The sequence below is a fragment of the Cyprinodon tularosa genome, unplaced genomic scaffold (genome assembly GCF_016077235.1).
Source record: "Cyprinodon tularosa strain WSP-4 unplaced genomic scaffold, ASM1607723v1 ctg137, whole genome shotgun sequence".
Classification (NCBI taxonomy): domain Eukaryota; kingdom Metazoa; phylum Chordata; class Actinopteri; order Cyprinodontiformes; family Cyprinodontidae; genus Cyprinodon; species Cyprinodon tularosa.
Window position 1 is genome coordinate 950,626 of NW_024038189.1, and position 25,568 is coordinate 976,193.

General features: G+C 39.4%; 1 protein-coding gene across 2 annotated transcripts; it reads left to right on the forward strand.

Annotated features, from left to right (window-relative positions):
• Positions 1-25,568, forward strand: LOC119778668 (UTP--glucose-1-phosphate uridylyltransferase-like). Of its 2 annotated transcripts, none has more exons than XM_038278015.1 (10): positions 1-172; positions 4,924-5,039; positions 7,537-7,644; positions 16,537-16,722; positions 16,802-16,935; positions 19,814-20,111; positions 20,185-20,382; positions 20,465-20,707; positions 20,786-20,890; positions 25,242-25,568. In XM_038278015.1, exons 2-10 carry the CDS (start codon positions 4,941-4,943, stop codon positions 25,347-25,349), a joined length of 1,479 nt encoding a protein of 492 aa, XP_038133943.1. In that variant the 5' UTR covers positions 1-172; positions 4,924-4,940; the 3' UTR covers positions 25,350-25,568. The 2 variants fall into 2 exon arrangements, with proteins under 2 accessions (XP_038133943.1, XP_038133942.1); XM_038278014.1 differs by lacking the exon at positions 1-172 and adding an exon at positions 4,499-4,671.

Below are 25,568 nucleotides of genomic sequence, written 5' to 3' on the forward strand. Positions count from 1 at the left end.
AGGGGTGTGCTCGCGCTGCAGGAGCTAGCTCCTGGGGATACCTGAGGACGCTGGAAGAAGAAGAAGCCGCCCTTTTTTCTGGGTTGCTCTCGGTTTTCAGCCTCAGTGTGAAACTGCGTCTGATCCTCGGAGGGTTTCCTGGTTCGGCTGTCCTGAATCTTTCCTTCCACAGGTGGGTGAGAGGAAGCTGTAGCTGTTGGTGCACGAGAACTCAGTGCAGGTTTGGTGTCACTTTTCACTGCTGTGGACAAACATGGAGATGATTTAAAAGCTCTGAGTCCTGCAGCTGTGTCACACCAACCAGTGTCTAACCCTAAAACTGTTTTACGTTTACAAAGACTTTCATTTTATACTTAATTTAACTTTTCATTATCATTAAGCCCATTTAAGGCCAACCAAACCTTTAAATTGCTGTTATTTATGAGCTTTAAACGCTCAGTTTTTAACTAGAGACCCAGAAAAAAACAGAAGTGCTTCAGACTGACTTAAACTTTAAATAGTTGCTTTATTTAAATAATTTTAGGTAATAATTGAAATATAGATACATATAAAAAATAATATAAAAAATATGATATGAAAAATAAATATATAAAAATATATATTATAAAATAAATAATGATGCCTCTAAATGCTGGCCTAAGGAACCTTGACCTTTTGACCTCACAAACCGAGTTGGTCGTTAAGGATTTGACCAATTTGTTTTAAATGCAAACATCTAAAATGCTGGAAGTCCTGTTGCCCCTGTTCAAGGAGATTTTTAAGGTCAGGTAGAGTGAAAGGATGTGCTGCAGAGCTGCCATTTACGCCCCTCTTGATGGAAAAGTTACTGTTTTTAAGCCTAAATGGGGGCCGTGACATCCAAACATGAACAGTTTGGAGTTAAAACATAGATGTGTGGTCAGGATTCAGCATGCAAGGAGAAAATAAACAGGTTTGGCTGCAGGAAGGATTTTCTTTAACTTTCTTAAACATGAATTTGGAGCCAGAAAAGACAAACTTTCGAATAATTAATTCAATTCGGTTTATTTCTATAGCGCCAATTCACAACACACGTCATCTCAAGGCACTTTACAATTTTAGATCAATTGTAAATCTAAAAATAACAATGCAGACATGTTTGAATACTTTCTAATTGATCAAAATGCAAACTTTCACCTAAAATACTTATTTCGTATTTTATTGTACCTTATTTTCTTTTCTGTCCGAGTGAAAAAAGTGGTGAAACTAAATTTCTTATTTGTTGTTTTACTGAGAAGCCAAGATAATACAAATCATCAGGGTCACAGCCCAATGCTGCCTAAACTGTTTCCATGTTATTTAGATCTATTTGCTTATTTATTTTCCTCTATCTTTGTCCATTCTTCCCACCCAGGAATTTAAACCATGTTTAGTTTTTCTAAATATTGATGAAGCATATGTTATGCTACCTAAAAGGTCTGCGTTATCTACAGGCTATAAAATGTTATAGGTTCTATAAATTAATCAGAGAGGTCTTTAAGGTCCCACCTTTTGATTTGATTTCTACAGATTTTAAAACCTTTTTTAAATGACTTTAACTCATTAAGGTTGAAAACATTGCCCAAATGAATCAAGGTATTCATTTTAAGTAGGCCTGGGCAATTAACTGCAATTGAAAATCTGCTCAAAATATAAGTAAACACAATTTTCAAATCACAGAAGCCCTAAATTTTGGTAACATTACATTTACATTTCTCATTCCAGTCCTTTAGGTGGCGGTAATGCACTAAACGTGGGTTTGTCTCCACACAGAAGGGAAGAGGGAGAGCTAGCCAGCCGATCCTCCATGCAACTGTTTTACTCAAAGCTTACAGTAAAGTTTAGAAATAATGGACTCTGGACTAACAACGTTTCAAGATCAGGAAAAACTGAAACATTTGTGATATAAGCGCAAAAGAAAACTCAAAATAAAAATGCAATGATGATTGAAAATATTTGCAATTTATTATTTTTTTTTTTCAAATTTGGCCAACCTTAGTTTTCTACGGAGCCCCCTAGGGGACATGGGGAATTTTTTTTTTCTTTTGCATTCCCTCGCAAAATTTTGCGTTACCTCGCAAAACCTTTTGCAAAGGTTTTGCGTTCCGCACGCCTGAGAACGCAAAACCTTACTTCGGTCAAGTTAGAAAGATATTCACAGATTCGGACTTCCGGGATCAATAACTCTGGTTGTTTAAACACAAATGGCGCCTCTTTCATCCCCTGATAACACAGACTACGAATTACAAGAATCAAAAAGCGTTATTTTCGGAAAAAAAACAAGCCGTTCTCGGAGCTGGATGTATTACATTGATCTCTATGCACAGGCAGCGGCCAGGCGAGTGGTTAGGGACTGTCTGCAAATGGTAAAACAACAGCAAAACGTTGCAAATAAAAATCAATAACTCCTCTGCCAAAGGTTTTGCGTGGTACCGCAAAAGTAACGCAAAAGGTTTTGCGTGGTACCGCAAAAGTAACGCAAAAGGTTTTGCGTGGTACCGCAAAAGTAACGCAAAAGGTTTTGCGTGGTACCGCAAAAGTAACGCAAAAGGTTTTGCGTGGTACCGCAAAAGTAACGCAAAAGGTTTTGCGTGGTTGCGCAAAAGTAACTCAAAAGGTTTTGCGTGGTTGCGCAAATGTAACTCAAAAGGTTTTGCGTGGTTGCGCAAAAGTAACTCAAAAGGTTTTGCGTGGGAACGCAAAACTTTCGCAAAAGGTTTTGCGTGGGAACGCAAAACTTTCGCAAAAGTTTTTTGCGTGGGAACGCAGAAGTAACGCAAAAGGTTTTTTGCGTGGTAACGCAAAGGTAACGCAAAAGGTTTTGCGTGGTAACGCAAAAGTAACGCAAAAGGTTTTGCGTGGGAACGCAATACTTTTGCGAGGGAACGCAAAAGAAAAAAAAATTCCCCATGTCCCCTAGGGAGCTCCGTAAGTTTTCAGCCTGGGACGCTGAAAAAAAAAAAAAAAAAAAGGAAAAAAAGTAGTGGTACAGCCCAAAACAAATAAAAGCTAAAATAGTTATTTCACTATATTTATTTACAAATACAGAGTTGAGTAATTATTCAAATATTTTAAATGTATCTTTTTAAATAACATTTACTTTACTTTATTTTAAATGATTTAATTTAGCATTTTGTAATTTTATTGTATGTTTCATATATTAATAAAGTAATTAAAAATGTGAAAATTATTTCCGAACTTGTGACACCACACAACCCCCCACCCATGGGACGCATTAGTAATTTAGGATTTACTGGATTTCCCTAATTTATCCATCAAAGCATTTGTTTGTGTGTGTAACCTGCTGCATGCTTGATGCATTTATAAACTCGAATTAGTGTGAAAAGTTTATTTTTATGCATTTGATGATTAGGAAGAACATATTTTTGGTAATTAGAACAGACTAATACATTTTTGAGCTGAAATTTTTGGCCTCATGATTGCATAAAGTGCTTGTTGTGCGGCTCGCTCGCATTGTTATCCATTATTAACGTCTCCTTTTGATTTCTAAATGTTTTTTTTGTTTTTTTTTTAACCCTATAATGCCAAATGTATCATATTTGATACATACGGTTTCTGAAATGTTTTGCGTCTGACACCTTTTGCATAATTTAATGGTAAAAACTTTGCTCAAAATCCTATTGTACACAATCAGATATACCTGATAACAGCCAGTAGAAGACTACACAAAAAATAATCTTGACTTATCGCATAGTAATAAATTATTAATATCAAAAATGTATTTCTGTTTTTTCGGTTTAAATATTTTGATAAAAGGGCAATTAAGGAATTAAAAAAAAAAAAAGTAATTTTCTGTTTTTTTTTTATTCTTGGATCGGGCTTTAAAGGGTTAATTGAGACTTGTCCAAAGATGTTGACCTAAAAAAATCGTGGATCGGCTAATTTGATATGAAAGTAATCAGAATCGGTTTTATATAAAAGTATCGGTCGATCTCTAATCACAGCTTAGAGGAGAGATTGGCTGATTCTGATCTTTGACCAAATGATCGGTGCTTTGAGCAGGAAAAATGTTTCATGGGAATTTGCAGCATAATTATGAACCTTTGCGCTTGCAGAATTTTAGATGACTGATGGGGCTCAATAAACGGTTATTTACAGGAGGAGAAATCTGTTTATAGTGCAATTATCATGTGTTTAAGATGCTTACAAAATACTTAAGGCTTTAAAGTAATAAATTATTGTTTGGAGCCATTACTTAGGCCATCATGACGGAATATTCCTCTTAGGTTTCTATGTGGAATCATTTGAGTTATTTTGAGAAGAAAGGCTGCTCCTGAGCGATGATCTCCTGCAATTTATCAGCTGTCGGTGCCAAGAGTTTAAACTCTAAAGAGCTGGTAGTTGGAGTAGGACCTGAAGGGGGCCGTCCGGTGTCGGTCCCACCCTAACTCGATCGCTGTGCTCGAGTGTGATTGGTGTGTTTCTGTGGGCTGGGATGACAATCGCAGGGTCCCAGGGTCTGCCAGCTTCCTCTGAGCTGAGGATGAGGAGGCTGGACACAGAGACACGCTGCAGGTTTCTACTGGGGACCATTTTTGACTTTTTAATGCACACAAGGACTCGCCGTTAGCTGCTGCTGGTCTTCACACCTTAACATTAGAGTAACCTTTGTCCTTTAAACAGAGTCTGGCAAAATGTCGCTTACCGTGGCAGGTAAGTTAAGCGTTTGGTAGAAGCAGTTACCAGGACTTATCAGAAAGTTGTTCAGGACATGTTAAAATTAATATTTTTATTCTTTTCTGTTTTATTTTTACGTATTTTCTACTAAAATGCTGAGAGGGATCTTTTTCTGACTAATATTCTGAATATTTTAGATTTTTTAATCAGAACTAATGACATTAGTGAACCATGAACGGCTCTTGGGTTTCCAATAGAAGTCAAAGGCAGACCTGTGTGTGTTTGCAGCTCTCAGCAGAGGACCGATGACGGAGTTTGAGGAGAAGCTCCGTCAGCAGCATGAAGACTCCATGCATCGGGAGCTGGAGGCTTTGCTGGCCACCGCCAGCAAAGCCGATGCAGAGGTGGGTAAACTACTGCAGCTCTCCACATCGACACAAACCTCCTCAAAACACAGCATGCAGAGGAAAGAAGCTTTTTCTTTTCAAATTAATGCCCTTTTTTTTGTTTTTTAGAGGAAAATATATTTGCATCACACATTATCAGTGCTACTTTCCTTCCTCATACATTTATAATCCGTTTTAAACCTATTGATCTGTCTACATCCAGTATTGTTACGTTAAAACTACTCGGATCTCATAGTCCGTGACTCTTGATCCACTGTGGGCGACTCGCAGTGGATCAAGAGTCACGGACTCCTTTATCTCTATTTACATGCATTGGGTAAATGTTTGCAGAGCAAGCTTTACAGGAGACTGAAAGATCCATCAGAGCTTCTGTCTGAAAACACAGAGTCTGAAGTCAACAACCTTTAGGTCCTTTAGATCAGCGCTCATGCAAACACCTCCATGGTCCCAGAACAGCCAATGAAATCTGTGGACACGCAGAAGAAAAATGAATCAATAGTTTGACTTTAATGATTTCTGAAAGGCTGGAAATATGTCCTGCTATTAAGAAAAAATCCTGCTTTAAAACACTTTTTGAAATATTTCTTCTAACATAATAGTTATATCTTACATCACATTTGGATCAGTTCTATGGCTCCGACAAATGAGCCTTTCTTTTTTTTTTATGGTTGTTCCCTTTGGTGGTTACCGCCAGAACCAACATGTCGACAGATATTTTAGAAAAGGGCTTCCTAAAACAGGTTGGCACTTGAGGATAGAAATATTTGCTTTGGTTAAGACATAAAGTGAGAGGAAGGCGATGTTAAAGAAGTCTCCACTCTCGCTGCAGAAAGTGCGCAAAAAATTACAAGGAGGAACCAATTCTTTAGAATAAAATAGAGCTGCACCGATCAGGATTTAGGGAGCCGATTTCCTTTCACCAAAAAAAGTATCTGCTGATATCGTCGATCACGGCATCAGATCCATAGATTCTTCAATATTGTTGTGTTGGCGCCGGTCGCAACGAGCACAAACACAACAATATCGGCCAATTTCCGAGCACATCTGATTGATCAGTGCAAGTCTGTCTGAGAACCTATGCTGAGAGGATTAAAGAGGCTCTCATCAGGAGATCGTCGAGTTTTAATCATGTTGGGACTATAAATCTCAAATCAATCGATTGCTGGAGATTTGAAGCGTTACAACTGGACTTAATTTTATTAAATTTTTTTGGTCCACCACTGCTGGTTTTGGTTTGTTCGTGTGTTTAAAAAAAGAAAAAGAGGGTGAGATTAACCCCTTTGGGTGCAGAAATGTGCTTGTGTAACATGCCTTGCAATCCCCAATAAAAAGCAGAAGAAAAGAAATCTAACTGCAAAACTTGGATTTGCAAAGAATCAAAATGTCTGCTGTCTGTTCAAAGTTGTTCTTAGATGTTGTGAATAAACTTTTAAATCAATATTTTGGACTCAGGAGAATTTAAATATTCCTGTGGTGTCTGACGATGCATAAAAATTGTATATACCGTACATAAAAATGTTTGTATATCTGGAGTGTGTAACAATAGTAATTTCCCTCTGGGATTATTAAAGTATGTCTGATTCAGAAAAAGACTAAATTATATATATATTTTTTTTTTGATAGTCGAATGATTTATCAATTCTCACTGGCTTTTCAAAATAAAAGTTGAACACAGCTTAGTTTGCCGTTCAGGTTCTGAGTTGATTGGAGCCACCGGCGGTTGGTCCTAGCCTCGTGAGACCATCCTGATCTCGCGAGCTTTCAAGGTTTCACTCGCTAATCAGTCTGGAGACTCTCTGTTGAGCCGTTCACCAAACGAACGTCCAATCAGCGTTGGCTTTGAGGCGGGTTGAGGTGTGACGCAACGAGAAGCGCGACAGTTCAGTCTAAAGAACATGGCGGCTTCAGCCGATGAAACTAGCGTTAGCGTGGCTATCGAGCAAGTTTTATCGGAATTACAGAGTATTTCTTCACTGAAAGAAGAGCAAAACACTGCTCTGGAGGCTTTTCTCAGAGGAAAAGATGTTTTTGCTCTTCTCCCGACTGGTTTCGGCAAGAGTAGCCTTGCTTGTGGTTGTGTTTTTGTCGTCGCTCTGTTAGTACGTCATCTGATTGGTTTATTTGGCCCGTCTATCACCAACATAGGCCAATCAGCTAACCAGTATTTTCGCCCCTTCCCAAAATTACTTCAACGGAAGGTTTCCAGATGGATATGCGGAGTAGATCCATCTGGCGGAGTCAGGTTAGGTTGTTCCTGCCTCTTGGCGGCGTCTCCGCTGAACTTCTCATATATCAGATTTCTGTTTGAAACCAAAGCCACAGATTGAAAACTTCATTTATTTAAAATACCAGATTTCTTGGGACCATCTGAATGGGCAGCTGGACTTCCACTGGTGGCACTTTGACCACAGATCATAACCCAATCGTTACTCCAGTTAGTCATATGAAGAAGTCTTTTGCTGTAAATGCTGACGTCTGCTTGGTTCTGTTTCAGGTCTCCAGGAAAGACTTTGAGGGCTTCAAGAATCTCTTCCACAGATTCCTGCAGGTCAAAGGTCCCTCGGTGGACTGGGCCAAGATCAACCGGCCGCCTGAGGAGTCGGTAAGTCCCCAGATACATGAAGCCGCGCCGCTTATTTGGCTCCATGTCACAATCTCTGGTCTCGAAATACGCCTCGACTCAGACGGCGACGCACACAGTAGACCAACAATCAGATTTAAAAACATTCCACTTTGATATTGTCTTTTCTCTTATTTTTTTGAACAAATTCATAGTTTATATTATTTCCAAGTACTTGAATTCTTGAATTTGCAATCAGCCATCAGCTGTAGGAAAGGTTGGCAGACGGAAACCACCGGCTGCAGCATCGGCAGATAAAGACCTCCAACCTTTAATAAATGTTATTTCTAAATAAATCCCTTCAATTAAACTTCTGCTTACCTGCATATCTCTTCCTAATAGGCATCTTGAAATGTGCACTTATGCAGACTGAAGGCTGAACTTTATTCAGCCTAATGGAGGTTTGCTTTCAGAGCCATCAGCTGTAATCTGGTCTGTCTGCATCGTCCCATTGAAGAAGTGAACGGTGCCTGCAGGATTATTGGGCGTGTTTGTTGTATTTGGTGTACCTGAGGTCCTTAAAACGTCACTCCTGCTGAATCTGCAGTAGCTTTACAAATTCTTAGGAGTCTGAGTCAGGACTCCAGACCAACTGTCCGAATCCGGCCTTCGGAGGACGCAGCCGCCGGATTCACAGCCTTAGAAAGCAGTCAGATGATAAGTCGGGACTCTGTTTACTTCCTAAAACTAAAGCTTAACTCGCCTTTATTTACATCTGCATTTGCTTTGGGTTTCTCATCTAGAGAGGGATTTTAATTCTTATTCCACTGGATGGACGTCATCTTCAACACAAGTTTTGTATTCTTTTTGCAGATTCTGTCGGTAGAAGCTTGAACTTTGTTTTAATCTGTCAAAACAACCATAAATTGTGACAAACAAAGCTAACTTCTTATGGATTTCTTTTCTTCTGTGACAGTTTCTCTTAACCTGAGCTGTAGATCTTCACAGCTCCTCCAGAGTCTCAGTATTCAACCTGCTATTGCAGTTGTGCCAATCTTCCATTGTCAGAAAATGGATCAACCCTTCCTCAGATATTTAAAGCTGGTCTTCGTGATGCTGTTTCATTCCCTAATGTTCTCTAATAAACCTCTTAAGCCAGAAACATCTGCAGCTGGCACCAAGGATCGGTAGAAAATGGGGACATTTTAATACTTTGTAAACACTAATTTACTTAAAAGTTATAATTAATCTTGTCCTTCCACTGTACAACTATCCCTTAGTAGAGGCAATATGACTTTTTGTAAAACATCCAGAAGGTTTTTGGCTTCACCAGTTGTGCAAATATGCTGAAGTGTGGCGCCATTGTGTTTAAAAACACTCTTCAAATGATTAGCAGCTTGGTGGTAATGGGAGGAATCATTCACTGCAAAAGCGGATCTAAAAATAAGTAAATATTTCTTAAAATAAGCCCATTTCCAATAAGATGATCTGCCATTTTTGTTCTTGTAATAATTGTATGGAATATTATTCTCCTGAAGTTTTTTTTCTTCCTATTTTAGATGTAAATCATTTTGTTTTATTGGCATTTCCCTGTTCTGCTGGTTTGGCTCAGGTTTACTTCTACTGAAAATGTTATCTAAAAAAAAAAATATATAAAAAATATATTTTCTTAAAATTTGTGTATTTTTTTTACGGAAGAGGATTAGAGCCACTGGAAAGAAAAAAAAAAAGTTTACTGATTATAAGATTTTATTCCAGTTTAGTATGGGGAAAAAGTCAGAATTCTGACTTTTTTTCTCAGAATTCTGACTTTTTTTCTCAAAATTTTCACTTTTTTTTCTCAAAATTTTCACTTTTTTTCTCAAAATTTTCACTTTTTTCTCAAAATTTTCACTTTTTTTCTCAAAATTTTCACTTTTTTTCTCAAAATTTTCACTTTTTTCTCAAAATTTTCACTTTTTTCTCAAAATTTTCACTTTTTTCTCAAAATTTTCATTTTTTTCTCAAAATTTTCACTTTTTTCTCAGAATTCTGACAGCTAACAAACATGTTAGCATCAAGCCATAGCCATGTCTGTTTTAGAGACTAGCTCTCTTGTTTTAATGACCTTCTGCTCCTCCATTAATGAGGGGACCCCTCGGGCACGTAAAACGTTGCCTAATTCCGTCATTTTCCACCAATGTGTCACTGGCCACCTCAAACAACTCACATCTTTGTGAGTGAAGCTGAGTGCTCAACATCTCTTTTATTCTCTACTATTTTCTCTGTTTCTAATAATATCACTTGATCAAACCTTTCCTAACATTCTACAGTATAGAATAAGTAATAAAAGGGTTTATAATTCATGCCGATATCGTATCGGTTCAACATCGGTATCCTATCAGAGACATAAAAGTTGTATCAAGAAACACCTTGAATCTCCCCTTTATTTGAGCAGGTAAATAAAATGATTCTGCAAATGGAACAAAGTATTTTGGCGCCTAAAATAAAACGATTATATATAGCGCTCTTGAAATAAGATGAAGTGGAAGTTTCTTTCTTATGTTTCGAGCAACAATCTTATTCATTCACCTCACTTTTTTTTTTTTTTATCAGCCTATTCAAATCAAAAGCAAATACACAATAAAAAAAACAAAAACAATTTACACATTTTTAGTTCTCTCTTTTTGCAGGCCTATTGCCTGCTATTTTAAAGGTTTCTTTCTATTAGAATGAAGCAGACGTCCTCCTGAAACAAGCAAAGTGTAACCAGATCCAAAGGTTGAGGACATCCAGGTTCCAGCCGGGTATGAATGGTGACTTTTCACTCATGCTCTGGCGTTCTCACACCGTCCCTCGCCCCACAGCTCCCAAAATACCAGGGACAGGGAAGGTTAGAGCTAAGAATAGCTGAACCGCGGCGGCTATCACAAGGTCCGCTCTGATAGACCAGCATGCTGATATAAGGCCAGAGGAAGACACACACCCACCCCCACTGTGCTGCAGCTCTAAATCTTATTACTGTTGATTATCGCAGGGATACACAAGACAAACTATAACAAAATATGAAGCCTTATGTCCTCATCTGCAGCTGTGGTTAGTTTTATCCGGTTTAGTTGTCTCTAGAAACGCTGTTCTTTTATCGGTAGAGTCAGAGAATAGTGTTTGTCCTGCTTCATCAGGTCAGCATGTCTGCTGCGACATGAGGAGGGGGGGTCAAGAGCTTTTCTCAAGCCGCCCTCCCCCAAGAACTGCACCAGCACATGTGGTCTTCAGATTACAGACAGGTGGTTTTAGACAGTGGGACATCAGGCTGTATAATGGAGGCTAACCCTTTATTTCAGTCGGCTGCCAACCAGCTGAGCCGTTTGTGGATTGGAATCAATATTAGCAAGATTCCCCCAAATAACTCCATTAATCTATGTACGCCAATTCCTAACACACTCCCTCTCAACGCTCTTTACAGAGATAATTCAGTCAGATTGGTTCAGTTTTCTATCTAAGGAAAATCAGCTGATTGTATCCTGTCGCTAACTTTGCAGGATTGGTTTCTGCTGGGTGAGCCGATATTCACAAACAGCAATCCCTTACACCAAGCATTCATATAAAACAAAAAGAAACCTCCAGCAGAATTAGGCTCAGTGTCAGCAGCCATCTGCTGAGCCTGACTGGGGTTCAAGGAGACAATAGCAAATATGCAAAAAAGGAATATAGAAGAACTGATCCATAAATATGTTCTATGTTAGAAAAAGTAACAGTAAAGTAGATCCACTGGTGGCGCTGTTAAGCAGACGAGCTCTGAGCCAGTTTTCTTGTCAAAAGGAAGAGAGAGAGCTCATCCATTTAGTCACAGTAAAAGCTGGGCTCATCTCTGTGCCTAGGAGAGAAACTGGATTAAAAATAAAAAAACTGCCCCAGCTAATATTTCTCTTCAAGACTTTGTTTCAGCCAAACAGGAACAGATTAGATGAAGCTACTACGATGCAAGAAAGCAGAGAGAGCAGAACGTTAGAAATGGAAACCAAAAAATAGTGCAGAATGGGATAATAGAGATAGAATGAGGCACAATGATTAAAAAGGTGTCCCTATGCCCTCCAGCAGTCTAATCCTATAGCAGCATAACTATAGAGATAGCTCAGGATAACCTGAGCCACTCTGCCTCCCATTCTACTTTTAGAAATTCTAGGAACCACTAGTAAACCTGCAGACTGAGAGCGAAGTGCTCTGTTAGGAACATAAGGAACAATCAGATCTCTGATATCAGATGGAGCTTGGCCATTTGAGGCTTTATATGTGAGAAGGAGGATTTTAAATTCTATTCTGGATTTAACAGGAAGCCAATGAAGAGAAGCCAGGATAGGCGAGATATGATCTCTCTTTTTCATTTTCATTAGAACTCTGGCTGCAGCATTTTGGAGCAGCTGAAGGTTTTTAACTACAATTTGTGGACTTCCTGATAGTTAAGAATTACAATACTCCAGCTTTGAAGTAACAAATGCATGGACTAGTTTCTCCGCATCACCCCTGGACAGGAGATTTCTCATTTCCTGAAATTAACGTAGAAAATTCTAGAAACCTGATATAGGAATTAAATGACAGGTCCTGATCAAAATAACACCAAGATTTTTTACTGTTATATGAGACTAATTTAATGCCATTCCAATATGTGACTGAAAAGGAAAATAGTGACAGACTTGTCCAAAGATCATAACTTCTGTTTAGTCTGTATTTTAAAGCAGAAAGTTTAGATAAATCCAGGTTTTTATGTCTTCCAGACCAGCTTGTAGTCTTGGAACAGGTCCGTTTCTTTAATGGTCTTTGTTAGATGGAGACCGCTCTGCTCCTGTGTGTTTAAAGCTGCTGCTCAGACCACAGCCACCGTGGTTAAAGTGATGCAGACCGAGGGAAGCCTCTGATTGGTCCGTTATTCGACTATTGGAGCCAGTGGAGGGCAAAACTCCTACATCCGACGCCACTGTCGCCCAGTTTTTCTATATTCTTTATTTTTCTAAATGTTGGCAGCAGCAGAAGGATTTAGATTAGTTCCTCAGTCGTTTTACCTCTTTTTTAACATCTTCTAGCAGTTTCCCAGTTGTTGCCTTTGTGTAGACGGCAGCTCCTGCTGTCAGACCTACAAATCGGGGGTCTAGACTCGGAGCTTGCTTGATGTTTGGAGGCACGGCTCTGATTTCATTTGGACCTTGATCTTCTGTCTGGCTCCAGCTGACGGTGACTATTGATAGATGGAGCGACGGCTGGGGGTCATGTGACATTGCCTCCGTCAGTCCAGGCATCCCAGTTACTTCAGTGACATTTAGCAACATTTGTAAGAAGTTGGGGACACAGAGTTAACCCTTTCCTTCACAGTAGTGTTTGTACATTTCATTCCCCTTCAGCTATTTATCATTTTTGTCATTTTACTGCCACATTTATTTTATATACTAGACCAACATAATTGTCTATTAGAGGGCAAGAATATAGGAATTGATACCCTTTTTTTTTTTTTTTTTTTTTTTATAAAAATTTGATGTGGTTTAGGTCAATGTTTTATTTCCATCTCCTTTAGTTAAACTTTATAGTAAGGCTGAAACAATTGATAGTGATATATCAATTATTGAAATAATCCTCAACTAAATTAGTAATAATTGATTTAGTTTAATAAACGATTTAGCTTAATAGTTATCTGGAGTATAGACTCAGAGGGACCTACTTAGAGCAGTAATTATGCCTAAATTAGGAAAAATGCATAAATATTTTGAATTTAAGACTTCCACTGGACTCAAGTGGAAAATTTTTTCACTTCGTTTAATTCTGTAAAAAATCGTCTTTAAGGATCCTTTTGCTGTCCGATTATTAACCAATTAATAAAAAAAATAATCGACAGATTAATAAAAATGATTGTTAGTTGCAGCCCTAGTTTTAAGTAATTTGTTAGTTTTTCTACCAGTTTTGAACATTGATAGACTCGAGGTTTGCCTGTTTACGGAAAATCTGCAGTTCAGTCAGATTAGATGCAGAGCATTTATAAACAGAAGGGCAGAAAAAAGCATGATGCTCCCACCACCATGTTTCGCTTTGGGGACGATGTCTTTAGTTTTGCATGCCTTTGGTTTGGTCTGTGATATTAAATCCTAATATGATCCATTTATGTTTTTGTCAAGTTTTTTTTTCTATCTCATGCAGCTTCCTCACTTGAAAAGGGATGGATAAATTTATGCAGTTTCATCAACAGGGTTTTACTCACAGGACCACGCAGTTTCCTTCCTTTTATCTTCCATTTATCTAGTGTCAGAATATATTCACAATTAGTTTTTACCTACTAGAAGCAGGTAAAAACCAATTGTGAAGAAAAGAAGAAAAATAATTACTAATTTGTATGGTAGTTTACATAAATTAATTCCAGTCAAACTACAAAGGAAATGATAATTCAATTCAATTCAGTTTATTTATATAGCGCCAAGTTCACAACACTTTACAAGTTCACCATCTCATCTAGTCAAATTGTTTCAAAGTTTTCTACCTAAGGAAAACCAGTTGATTGCATCGACTCAATGACTCTTCAGCAATCCCTCACACTAAGCATGCTTGTAGCGACAGTGGAGAGGAAAAACTCCCTTTTAACAGGAAGAAACCTCCAGGAGAACCAGGCTCAGTGTGAGCGGCCATCTGCTGAGGCCGACTGGGGTTCAAGGAGACAGAAGCAGACATAGAAAAAGAAGCATAGATAAAAAAAGCAGCTGTAAAAGGCGGCCCCGTCCAGGAAACACACAGCCAGGCAGACGAGCTCCGAGCCAGCTCCCATGTCAGAGGATGAAGAGAGCACATCCAGTTAGTCACAGTCAGAGAAACAGGACTACACTGAAAAACAGGCCAAGCTCCAACATCTATAAACAAAGGTGTTGATGGCAGCAGCACAGCTGATATTTCTCTCCAGGATGGAGTCACAGCCAAACAGGAACAGACCAGATGAAGCTACTATGAGAAAAAGCAGAGAGAGCAGAACGTTAGAGATTGAACTAACAGATTCTACAGAGTGGGAGAATAGAGATAGAATGAAGCAGAATGATGAAATGGGGGTCCCTATGTCCTCCAGCAGTCTAAGCCTATAGCAGCAGAACTATAGAGATAGCTCAGGATAACCTGAGCCACTCTAACTATAAGCTTTATCTAAAAGGAAAGTTTTAAGCCTAGCCTTAAATGTAGACAGGGTGTCTGCCTCACGGATAAACTATATAAAAATTACTAAGCAAACTACTGTGAATCAAACCCACAAAGTAATTAAAGTTAAATGAACAAGAAACTAAACTTAAGTTCTTTAACTTTAAAATACGTTTGAAATAAATATTTACATTTATTTAAATATATAAATACTACTTTTTTTATAGTTTCATGTTGTTGTTCTTCTTAATCTGATGCTAAATTAATTAATAGTTGAATTTACCCCAAATTCACTATTAAAAAAACCACACAAAAAAAACCAATCAATTCAATCATATAATCAAACAACGCCAGACTTTACCACAGTCCACCTCCTCAGTTCGGGTGTTGCTGTTAATGGGTGTTAACGAGACGGAAAAGCTGGAGGAACGTAGGTAACCTTGCAGTCTGATCTCATAAACATCACAGCTTCTCTTACCGGCTGCCTCTCCACCCGTCTACAGATTCATCCACATCTGCACTGCAAAAAATTCAATCTAAATAAGTCATTTTTTTCTCAAAATTAGTGAATTTTTTCTTGAATTAAGTATTTAAGTGAGACACTTTGCCAATGGAACAAGACAATTTACACTTAAAATCAGAAAAAAATGTTGCATTGTCTTTTTTTAAGTGCATAATATCTAGATACCTTATTTTAAGAGTAAAACTACTCATTCCATTCGCAAATCATCTTATTTACCTGCTCAAATTAAGCGTAAATACTCTTAATTTTAGACATTTTTACTCATTTTGAGATAGTTTTTGCAGTGTGCACACGTCCTCCAGGATCTCTGATCATAAGGGTCCCAAACTTCCATCCTCTTTGTCTGGTTTTCTCTTCTGCTCCTTCTTCTATTTCCGTCCCTGTTTTAGTTCCGTTTTTTTTTTTTCAATTAATTAATTGGTATGAACACCAGCATTCATAATGTATTGACTTATTTGTATCCTATCCTTCGTAGCTTCTGATATTTTATGTTTTCACACTTGATTTTAGGCTTTTCCTCTCTTTTCACGCGTCCTTTGATCCATCACTTCCTTGTTTACTTGTTGCATAAATGCAAATTATTACACCTCCCTTCAGGTAGTCTTGTAATGATAAATATTAAAAAACACTAAAGTTTACTAACAAATGGAGAAAAACACATTGATAATATATAATAGGCACAAAGCCTTTGAATGCAACCAGACTGAGCACTGGAAAAAATCTAAATCTAGAGAAGTCCATTTTTCTTAAAACAAGTGCATTTGTTCTTGGATTGAGGAGGTAAAAGAGACATTTTGCCAATGGAACAAGACAATTTACACTTAAAATAAGAAAACATGGTTGCATTGTCTTATTTCAAGTGCATATTATCTAATTATCTTATTTCAAGAGTAAAAATACTAATTCCATTGGCAAACTATCTCATTTACCTACTCAAATTAAGAGTAAATACATTTAATTTAAGAATCTTTGTACCTTTTTCTAGGTTGTTTTTCCAGTGAGTTATAGGTGTAGAAATGTTGACAATTTGATAATTTATATGACTTCTTGTTTTCAGAATATATATCATGATTTCACAAAGTCTTACCAAGTGAAATAGTCTTACTGCACTGACAGGTTATTGGAGTTATTCTAAGTAGAATCTTCTCAAAATAAGATTAATAATCTAACATAATCTGCTCTTGTTTGGTGCATAATTCTGAGACAAGACCAAGAAGTCGTTTTGGTTGGATCAGAGATCCTAAGCATGATCCTGTCTCATGCTGTCTGATCAGATCCAGCCTTATGATAAGATCAAGGCGAAGGGACTCCCTGAAAACATCACCTCCTGCCTCAACAAGCTCGCTGTGGTCAAACTCAACGGAGGTCTGGGAACCAGCATGGGCTGTAAGGGCCCCAAGAGTCTGATCAGCGTCCGCAACGAGAACACCTTCCTGGACCTGACCGTGCAGCAGATCGAGGTACCGGCAGCCAAACGGCGAGCGGCTCGGCGCTGTGGAGATCCAGACTTCAATCATGTTTGTTCTGGTTTGTTTGCAGCATCTCAACAAAACCTTCAATACCGACGTGCCGCTGGTCCTCATGAACTCTTTCAACACAGACGAGGACACGAACAAGATTCTGCAGAAATACAAACACCACCGGGTCAAGATCCACACGTTCAACCAGAGCAGGTGACCGGCGCAGAAAACCGCTAACCGCTACATGACGTTAAATGGGACGTCGACGCAGAGATCTAAGCAGATCTGCCTTGTTTTCAGTCCGGGGTTCTGCTCAGGTTCTTTTTGTAAAACTCGACTGGACTAAATCAAATTATTTTTAATTCGATACATTTTTTTTTTAAATCCTTGAGATATATTCTCATTTTCAGGTTTCCCCACAAACCATAAATATAAACAACAGCAATATAAATCATATTTTAACACAGAAGCATCCACACCATGCATAAGTACACACACATTCACACACACACTCATAATACTCAATGCTTCCCTCAAAAACAGCCAACTAGTATTTAAAAGTACACATACACTATATTGCCAAAAGTATTTGCTCACCCATCCAAATTATTGGAATCAGGTGTTCCAATCACTTCCATGGCCACAGGTGTATAAATTCAAGCACCTAGGCATGCAGACTGTTTTTACAAACATTTGTGAAAGAATGGGTCGCTCTCAGGAGCTCAGTGAATTCCAGCGTGGAACTGTGATAGGATGCCACCTGTGCAACAAATCCAGTCGTGAAATTTCCTCGCTCCTAAATATTCCACAGTCAACTGTCAGCTGTATTATAAGAAAATGGAAGTGTTTGGGAACGACAGCAACTCAGCCACGAAGTGGTAGGCCACGTAAACTGACGGAGCGGGGTCAGCGGATGCTGAAGCGCATAGTGCGAAGAGGTCGCCAACTTTCTGCAGAGTCAATCACTACAGACCTCCAAACTTCATGTGGCCTTCAGATTAGCTCAAGAACAGTGCGCAGAGAGCTTCATGGAATGGGTTTCCATGGTCGAGCAGCTGCATCCAAGCCATACATCACCAAGTGCAATGCAAAGCGTCGGATGCGGTGGTGTAAAGCACGCCGCCACTGGACTCTAGAGCAGTGGAGACGCGTTCTCTGGAGTGACGAATCGCGCTTCTCCATCTGGCAATCTGATGGACGGGTCTGGGTTTGGCGGTTGCCAGGAGAACGGTACTTGTCTGACTGCATTGTGCCAAGTGTAAAGTTTGGTGAAGGGGGGATTATGGTGTGGGGTTGTTTTTCAGGAGCTGGGCTTGGCCCCTTAGTTCCAGTGAAAGGAACTCTGAATGCTTCAGCATACCAAGACATTTTGGACAATTCCATGCTCCCAACTTTGTGGGAACAGTTTGGAGCTGGCCCCTTCCTCTTCCAACATGACTGTGCACCAGTGCACAAAGCAAGGTCCATAAAGACATGGATGACAGAGTCTGGTGTGGATGAACTTGACTGGCCTGCACAGAGTCCTGACCTCAACCCGATAGAACACCTTTGGGATGAATTAGAGCGGAGACTGAGAGCCAGGCCTTCTCGTCCAACATCAGTGTGCGACCTCACAAATGCGCTTCTGGAAGAATGGTCAAAAATTCCCATAAACACACTCCTAAACCTTGTGGACAGCCTTCCCAGAAGAGTTGAAGCTGTTCTAGCTGCAAAGGGTGGACCGACGTCATATTGAACCCTATGGATTAGGAACGGGATGTCACTTAAGCTCATATGTGAGTCAAGGCAGGTGAGCAAATACTTTTGGCAATATAGTGTATGTTCATTGCAACCTCATGGTACATGTACTTAAAGGGACAGTGTTTAGATTTACCTCCACCTAGTGGTGCACTAGATTAATTACAAGCCACTGATCTCTATTTATTCACTGGATTGCTAATTTCCCATTGGTAGGATGCGGTTGAAGTGAAGTCACCGGCCGCCATATTGGTACTCCCTTGTTAGACCAGATGCAATGTAAACGGTACGTTTGCTACAGCATCAAACAACGATTATGTTCTCATTTTTAGGGGAACTTAAGACTTTTAAAAATAAAGATAAATTCATCGCTTTGATGCACACTGGCTGTTTCATAGTATAAGTGGATTACTTTAGCTTATAATAAAATAAATTAAATAAAATAGACGCATCACATTGCATAGTCATTATGAGGTCAATTAGGTCTCTAAATGTTCAATTCAATTCAGTTTATTTATATAGCGCCAAATTCACAACACATGTCATCTCAAGGCACTTTACAGTTCAACCAGATCATCCAGTCAAATTGATTCAAAGTTTTCTATCAAAGGAAAACCAGCTGATTGCGTCGACTCATTGACTTAAATACAATCCCTCACACTAAGCATGCTTGTAGCGACAGTGGAGAGGAAAAACTCCCTTAGAACAGGAAGAGACCTCCAGCAGAACCAGGCTCAGTGTGAGCGGCCATCTGCTGAGGCCCACTGGGGTTCAAGGAGACAGAAGCAGAGATACAGAAAGCAACTGTAGTTAGTCACAGTCAGAGAAACAGGACTATACTGAAAAACAGGCCGATATTCAACATCTACAAACAAAGGTGTTGATGGCAGCAGCACAGCTGATATTTCTCTCCAGGATGGAGTCACAGCCAAACAGGAACAGACCAGATGAAGCTACTATGAGAAAAAGCAGAGAGAGCAGAACGTTAGAGATTGAACTAACAGATTCTGCAGAGTGGGAGAATAGAGATAGAATGAAGCAGAATGATGAAAAAGGGGTCCCTATGTCCTCCAGCAGTCTAAGCCTATAGCAGCATAACTATAGAGATAGCTCAGGATAACCTGAGCCACTCTAACTAGAAGCTTTATCAAAAAGGAAAGTTTTAAGCCTAGCCTTAAATGTAGATTTAGGGGACAAAAATAGGATTTTGTGGCATTGCCATAAAAAATGGCAGCAACTGTTGTAAAACTCCTTTAGACACTGGAAAGGAAAAGTTTAATAAAATAACGATGTGTTCTTTTCTTTATGAAAATGTCTGAAAGTCATGAAGTTCCTGGTCTTTGTTCCTGGACAGATATCCGAGGATCAACAAGGAATCTCTGCTGCCGATTGCTAAGAGCATGGGCGTGAACGGCGAGAACACGGAGGCCTGGTACCCGCCAGGTCACGGAGACATCTATGCCAGCTTCTGCAACTCCGGGGTTCTGGACAAACTCCTCGCCGAGGGGAGGGAATACATCTTCGTGTCAAACATCGACAACCTGGGCGCCACCGTGGACCTCTTCATCCTCCACCACCTGATGAGCCAGCCGGCCGACAGGCGCTGCGAGTTCATCATGGAGGTCACGGACAAGACCAGAGCTGACGTCAAGGTGAGCGCAGTTCCGACTCGATCCGCTCCAGTGCGAGGACATCTGCTCAGACTTGCCTTCTACCTTTCTGCAGGGTGGAACTCTGATCCAGTACGAGGATCATCTGAGGCTGCTGGAGATCGCTCAGGTCCCCAAAGCCCATGTGGACGAGTTCAAATCCGTCACAAAGTTCAAGATCTTCAACACCAACAACCTGTGGATCTCCCTGCCCGCCATCAAGCGGCTGCAGGAGAAGAACAGCATGGACCTGGAGATCATCGTAAACCCAAAGGTGCTCTACTCTCTCCCCTTATTTACAAAATGAGCGTTTCTGGAACCTTTTGGTTGAACCGGAACCTTTAACTCCTGGGCAGACATTAGATGGTGGCCTGAACGTCATCCAGCTGGAGACGGCTGTGGGAGCCGCCATTAAGAGCTTCAAAAACGCCATGGGTGTGAACGTCCCCCGCAGCCGCTTCCTGCCCGTGAAGACCTCATCTGACCTCCTGCTGGTCATGTCTAACCTGTACAGCCTGGACGCCGGCTCGCTCACCATGAGCAAGAAAAGGGAGTTCCCCACGACGCCGCACGTCAAGCTGGGCAGCTCCTTCACCAAGGTCTGAAACCGTCCCCACCCGTTTCTGACGCTCTGTAACTTCAGGACGTGCTGGAAGTTTGTGTCGCTTGTTCTGCAGGTTCAGGACTTCCTGACCAGGTTTGAAAACATCCCAGATATGCTGGAGCTGGATCACCTCACCGTGTCTGGAGACGTGACCTTTGGGAAGAACGTCTCTCTGAAGGTAAAATACGATTCTCATCACAGAAGAAAACCACTACATGTGTTCACTGGCAGATCTCTATACTGAGTTTGAAAGACAAATTAGTTCCAAGGCTCAGTATGTTTGAAGAAAGTTTAGTGAAATGAAGAAGCTGCAGGATTTAAACAGGTTTTAACATCAGATTCTCTGTAGAAACCATCGGCTGTGTTGATTATTGGTTCTGATACATAAACCAGTGACTGCTTTAAAAAAAATAAAAACACATTGAAATACTAAACGCTAGACTTTAAAACATAAAAACTGCAGCAGAAGCAATATTTAAAGAGATGATTTGTACGTCACTAAAAGCTGGCACTGTTTTGGCATCGGGGGGCGGGGCTAAACTGAAGCCTCCTTCACGGGCCTTCAGTTTTTAATTGATTGATTTTTATTGATCTCACAGTTCGGATATGTACTCGTTACATCAGCTCAAATAGTCAATGGAGAAGGTGCCAAAAAAAGGAAAAGGTGCATGCGGTATATAATAATAATAATAATAATAATAATACATTTTATTTAAAAAGGCGCCTTTCTGGACACTCAAGGTCACCGTACAAAACATAAAAAGTGTCAGAAAAAATAAAAATTATAATTATAAAAACATTTAAAAACATTTAAAAATACAGAGGCTGTATACTATATACAGTATGCGTCCACATATGACAGATATTTTTGTTTAAGCAGGATTATTATACAGGGTTAATGCACAGGGTTTTTACATGGGTATTTATATAGATGGGTATTTATGTATATATATAGTTATTGCACAGGGTATGAAATAGTAATTGCACATTATACATTGCAGAAGTTATTGCCGTTGTCTCATTGTAGTTGCGTCTGGTTGCAGCAGGGATGAATGACCTGCGGTAGCGCTCCTTTTTCCCAGTAAACTAGGGCGACCAAATGTCCACTTTTTATATGCTGATGAAGATTCTCAGTCATCCAGGTCTTAGTCATTCTGTAAAAGTAAAACAAATATCCGCTGGACTTTGTTTCCAAGATTTGAAGACGTTTCACCACCTCTACAGGAAGCTTTCTCAATTCAAATGTCTGGATCCACAGTGAGTTTGAGTCTTGTATAGCTTGGAAACATGCAAATGGTAACAGACGAGTGGGGTCGTTTGGTTGCATTGTTGGCCTGTAATATCTGAAACCTGTCTTCCCGACCAGAACCAAGCGACATTTGATGTGTTCGGATGCAGAAGTCTAATCCGTCATTAAATAAATATATTTGCCAATGAATCTAATTACTTACATTCATATTTATAAATAAAAATAGAGTAAAAGTTTCTAAAGTCTAAAAAAAAAAATAAAAATACTTCTTCTTCTTCCTCAAAAACCTCTTTTTTACAGACTTAAAAACTTCTAAAGACGAGGGAAAAAATATTGATCCATTAAAATATCCCAATATCTTCATATGCTGATATATTGCCATTTAAAAACACCATATCAATCTCTTTTACTAATGAAATATTGCTATATGTCATCGTTATGCTACGAAATCCCCCGAAAATTCACGAAATGTTGCCATATTTTTATATGTTGATATATTGACGCGTTTTTAAAAATCAATTTGATATCAACATATGAAAATATATTTGAGTATATTATTTTTCAAAGTGTCAGAAATGGATAACAAAACTGCTATTTTCAATGACTACTTATTTTTGTCCAGCTTTAACATCGGTATCGATATTGGTTATCGGCTACATGAGTTTTGAAATATCGGCATATCGGATATCGGCCAAAATCCCAATATCGTACATCCCTAATTTTTTTGGGTCACAGGCTGAAATGTTTAGGAACGGTTGTTCTAACTGGTAGATTTTGACTGGATCTCCATTAGTTTGTTTGGATTAGAGAAATTTATCTGTTTGGACCCAGTTTTAATATACTCATAAAGGAAATAGACTCTGAAAGGAAGCAAAGTGTCTTTTTTTTTTTTTTTATTATATATAGCTAATGTGGAAACACTGAATGACCTGTGCATGGAAAAATGGAGTCAATGGACTCGTATGTTTCTTTAATTTAAAAAAATTCAATTTGGTGCTGATTTAATGTCTAAGAAAAGACGACGTGCTGTTGCAGAGGATGTCCGTTTACTAGTGACGGGTCCAGCAACCCCGATGCTTCGGTGCACGCATCGAGCCAATAGAGCAAAACACTGTATTGGTGCTTGCTCGTTTCTAGGAAGTCATGTGACCGATGCAGGAGTTGTTTCTAACGGACTGACGCAATAAACTAGGCTTAAAAATGTATCTGTCAACATGATGCATCTGCTACAAAAAATGTCTTATCTTTTGCTGTTCATCATTAAAATGAAGGATTTTGGAGCAGCCTAAAATTTTCTCGTTGTCATCCTTTTCCTCTCATTTATCACTCAACTTATCTGAATTAAAGTTAAATTATGATTTAAAAAACTTGTCAACAAGCATCTTCATTTAAATATTTTAAATTTAAACATAAATTTGAAATAATACAGGTGCTGGTCATAAAATTAGAATATCATGAAAAAGTAGATTGATTTCAGTAATTCCATTTAAAAAGTGAAACTTGTATATTATATTCATACATTACATACAAACTCATATATTTCAGATGTTTATTTTGTTTAATTTTGATGATTACAAATGACAACAAATGAAAATCTCAAATTCATCATATCAGAAAATTAGAATATTACTGAAGACCAATAAAAACAAAGGATTTATAGAAATGTTGGCCAACTGAAAAGTATGAACATGAAAAGTATGAGCATGTACAGCACTCAGTATTTAGTTGGGCCTCCTTTGGCCTGTATTACTGCAGCAATGCGGCGTGGCATGGAGTCGATCAGTCTGTGGCACTGCTCAGGTGTTATGATAGCCCAGGTTGCTCTAATAGTGGCTTTTAGCTCTTCTGAATTGTTGGGTCTGGTGTATTGCATCTTCTTCTTCACAATACCCCATAGATTTTCTATGGGGTTAAGGTCAGGAGAGTTTGCTGGCCAATTAAGAACAGGGATACCATGGTCCTTCAACCAGGTACTGGTAGCTTTGGCACTGTGTGCAGGTGCCAAGTCCTGTTGGAAAATGAAATCTGCATCTCCAAAAAGTTGGTCAGCTGCAGGAAGCATGAAGTGCTCTAAAACTTCCTGGTATGTGGCTGCGTTGACCCTGGACCTCAGAAAACACAATGGACCAACACCAGCAGATGACATGGCACCCCGAAACCATCACTGACTGTGGAAACTTTACACTGGACTTCAAGCAACGTGGATGAAGTGCCTCTCTTCTTTTCCTCCAGACTCTGGGACCTTGATTTCCAAAGGAAATGCAAAATTTACTTTCATCAGAGAACATGACTTTGGACCACTCACCAGCAGTCCAGTCCTGTTTCTCTTTAGCCCAGGCAAGACGCTTCTGACGCTGTCTGTGGTTCAAGAGTGGCTTGACACAAGGAATGCGACAGCAGAAACCCATGTCTTTCATACGTCTGTGTGTGGTGGTTCTTGAAGCACTCACTCCAGCTGCAGTCCACTCTTTGTGAATCTCCCCCACATTTCTGAAGGGGTTTTGTTTCACAATCCTCTCCAGGGTGCGGTTATCTCTCTTGCTTGTACACTTTTTTCGACCACATCTTTTCCTTCCCTTCGCCTCTCTATTAATGTGCTTGGACACTGAGCTCTGTGAACAGCCAGCCTCTTTAGCGATGACCTTTTGTGTCTTGCCCTCCTTGTGCAAGGTGTCGATGGTCGTCTTTTGGACAACTGTCAAGTCAGCAGTCTTCCCCATGATTGTGTAGCCTATAGAACTAGACTGAAAGACCATTTAAAGGCTTTTGCAGGTGGTTTGAGTTAATTAGCTGATTAGAGTGTGGCACCAGGGGCCATCAATTTTGAACCTTTTCACAATATTCTAATTTTCTGATATGATGAATTTGAGATTTTCATTTGTTGTCATTTGTAATCATCAAAATTAAACAAAATAAACATCTGAAATATATGAGTTTGTATGTAATGTATGAATATAACATACAAGTTTCACTTTTTAAATGGAATTACTGAAATCAATCTACTTTTTCATGATATTCTAATTTTATGACCAGCACCTGTACAATATAACCTCCAATAACTTCAATGATTTCAATGTACTACTGTAGGTCATCAAATCCATTCATTCAGTCTGTCCAATAATCTGCCTGTAGTGTCTTTAAATGTCCAGCAGGTGTCAGTATTCTGTGAGACGGCATCAATGCTGTTTGGCAATGTGTCAAAACTCTTCAAGATTCCTCATTAAAACATCACTACCTACACTAATCTCATGTTTATCATGAAATGCTTCATCCTCACCAGGGAACCGTCATCATCATCGCCAACCACGGCGACCGGATCGACATTCCAGCAGGAGCGATGCTGGAGAACAAGATCGTCTCTGGAAACCTGAGGATCCTGGATCACTGAGGAACCAGATAGAGGCTGCGTGCACAAAGAGATTCCTGCTCTGCAGATGAAGGGTGGCGCTGATGCTGTATGATCACTGTGAATGTTTAGGTCAGGTCGGTCCTGCTGATGTTTCTATGCAGACCTTCGGTTCTTCGCCAGGGAACCTTCTGTTACTGCAGACACTCGCTGCCAGATGTGGTACATGTTCTCCTCAATAAAACTGTAGGAGTTTGGTCA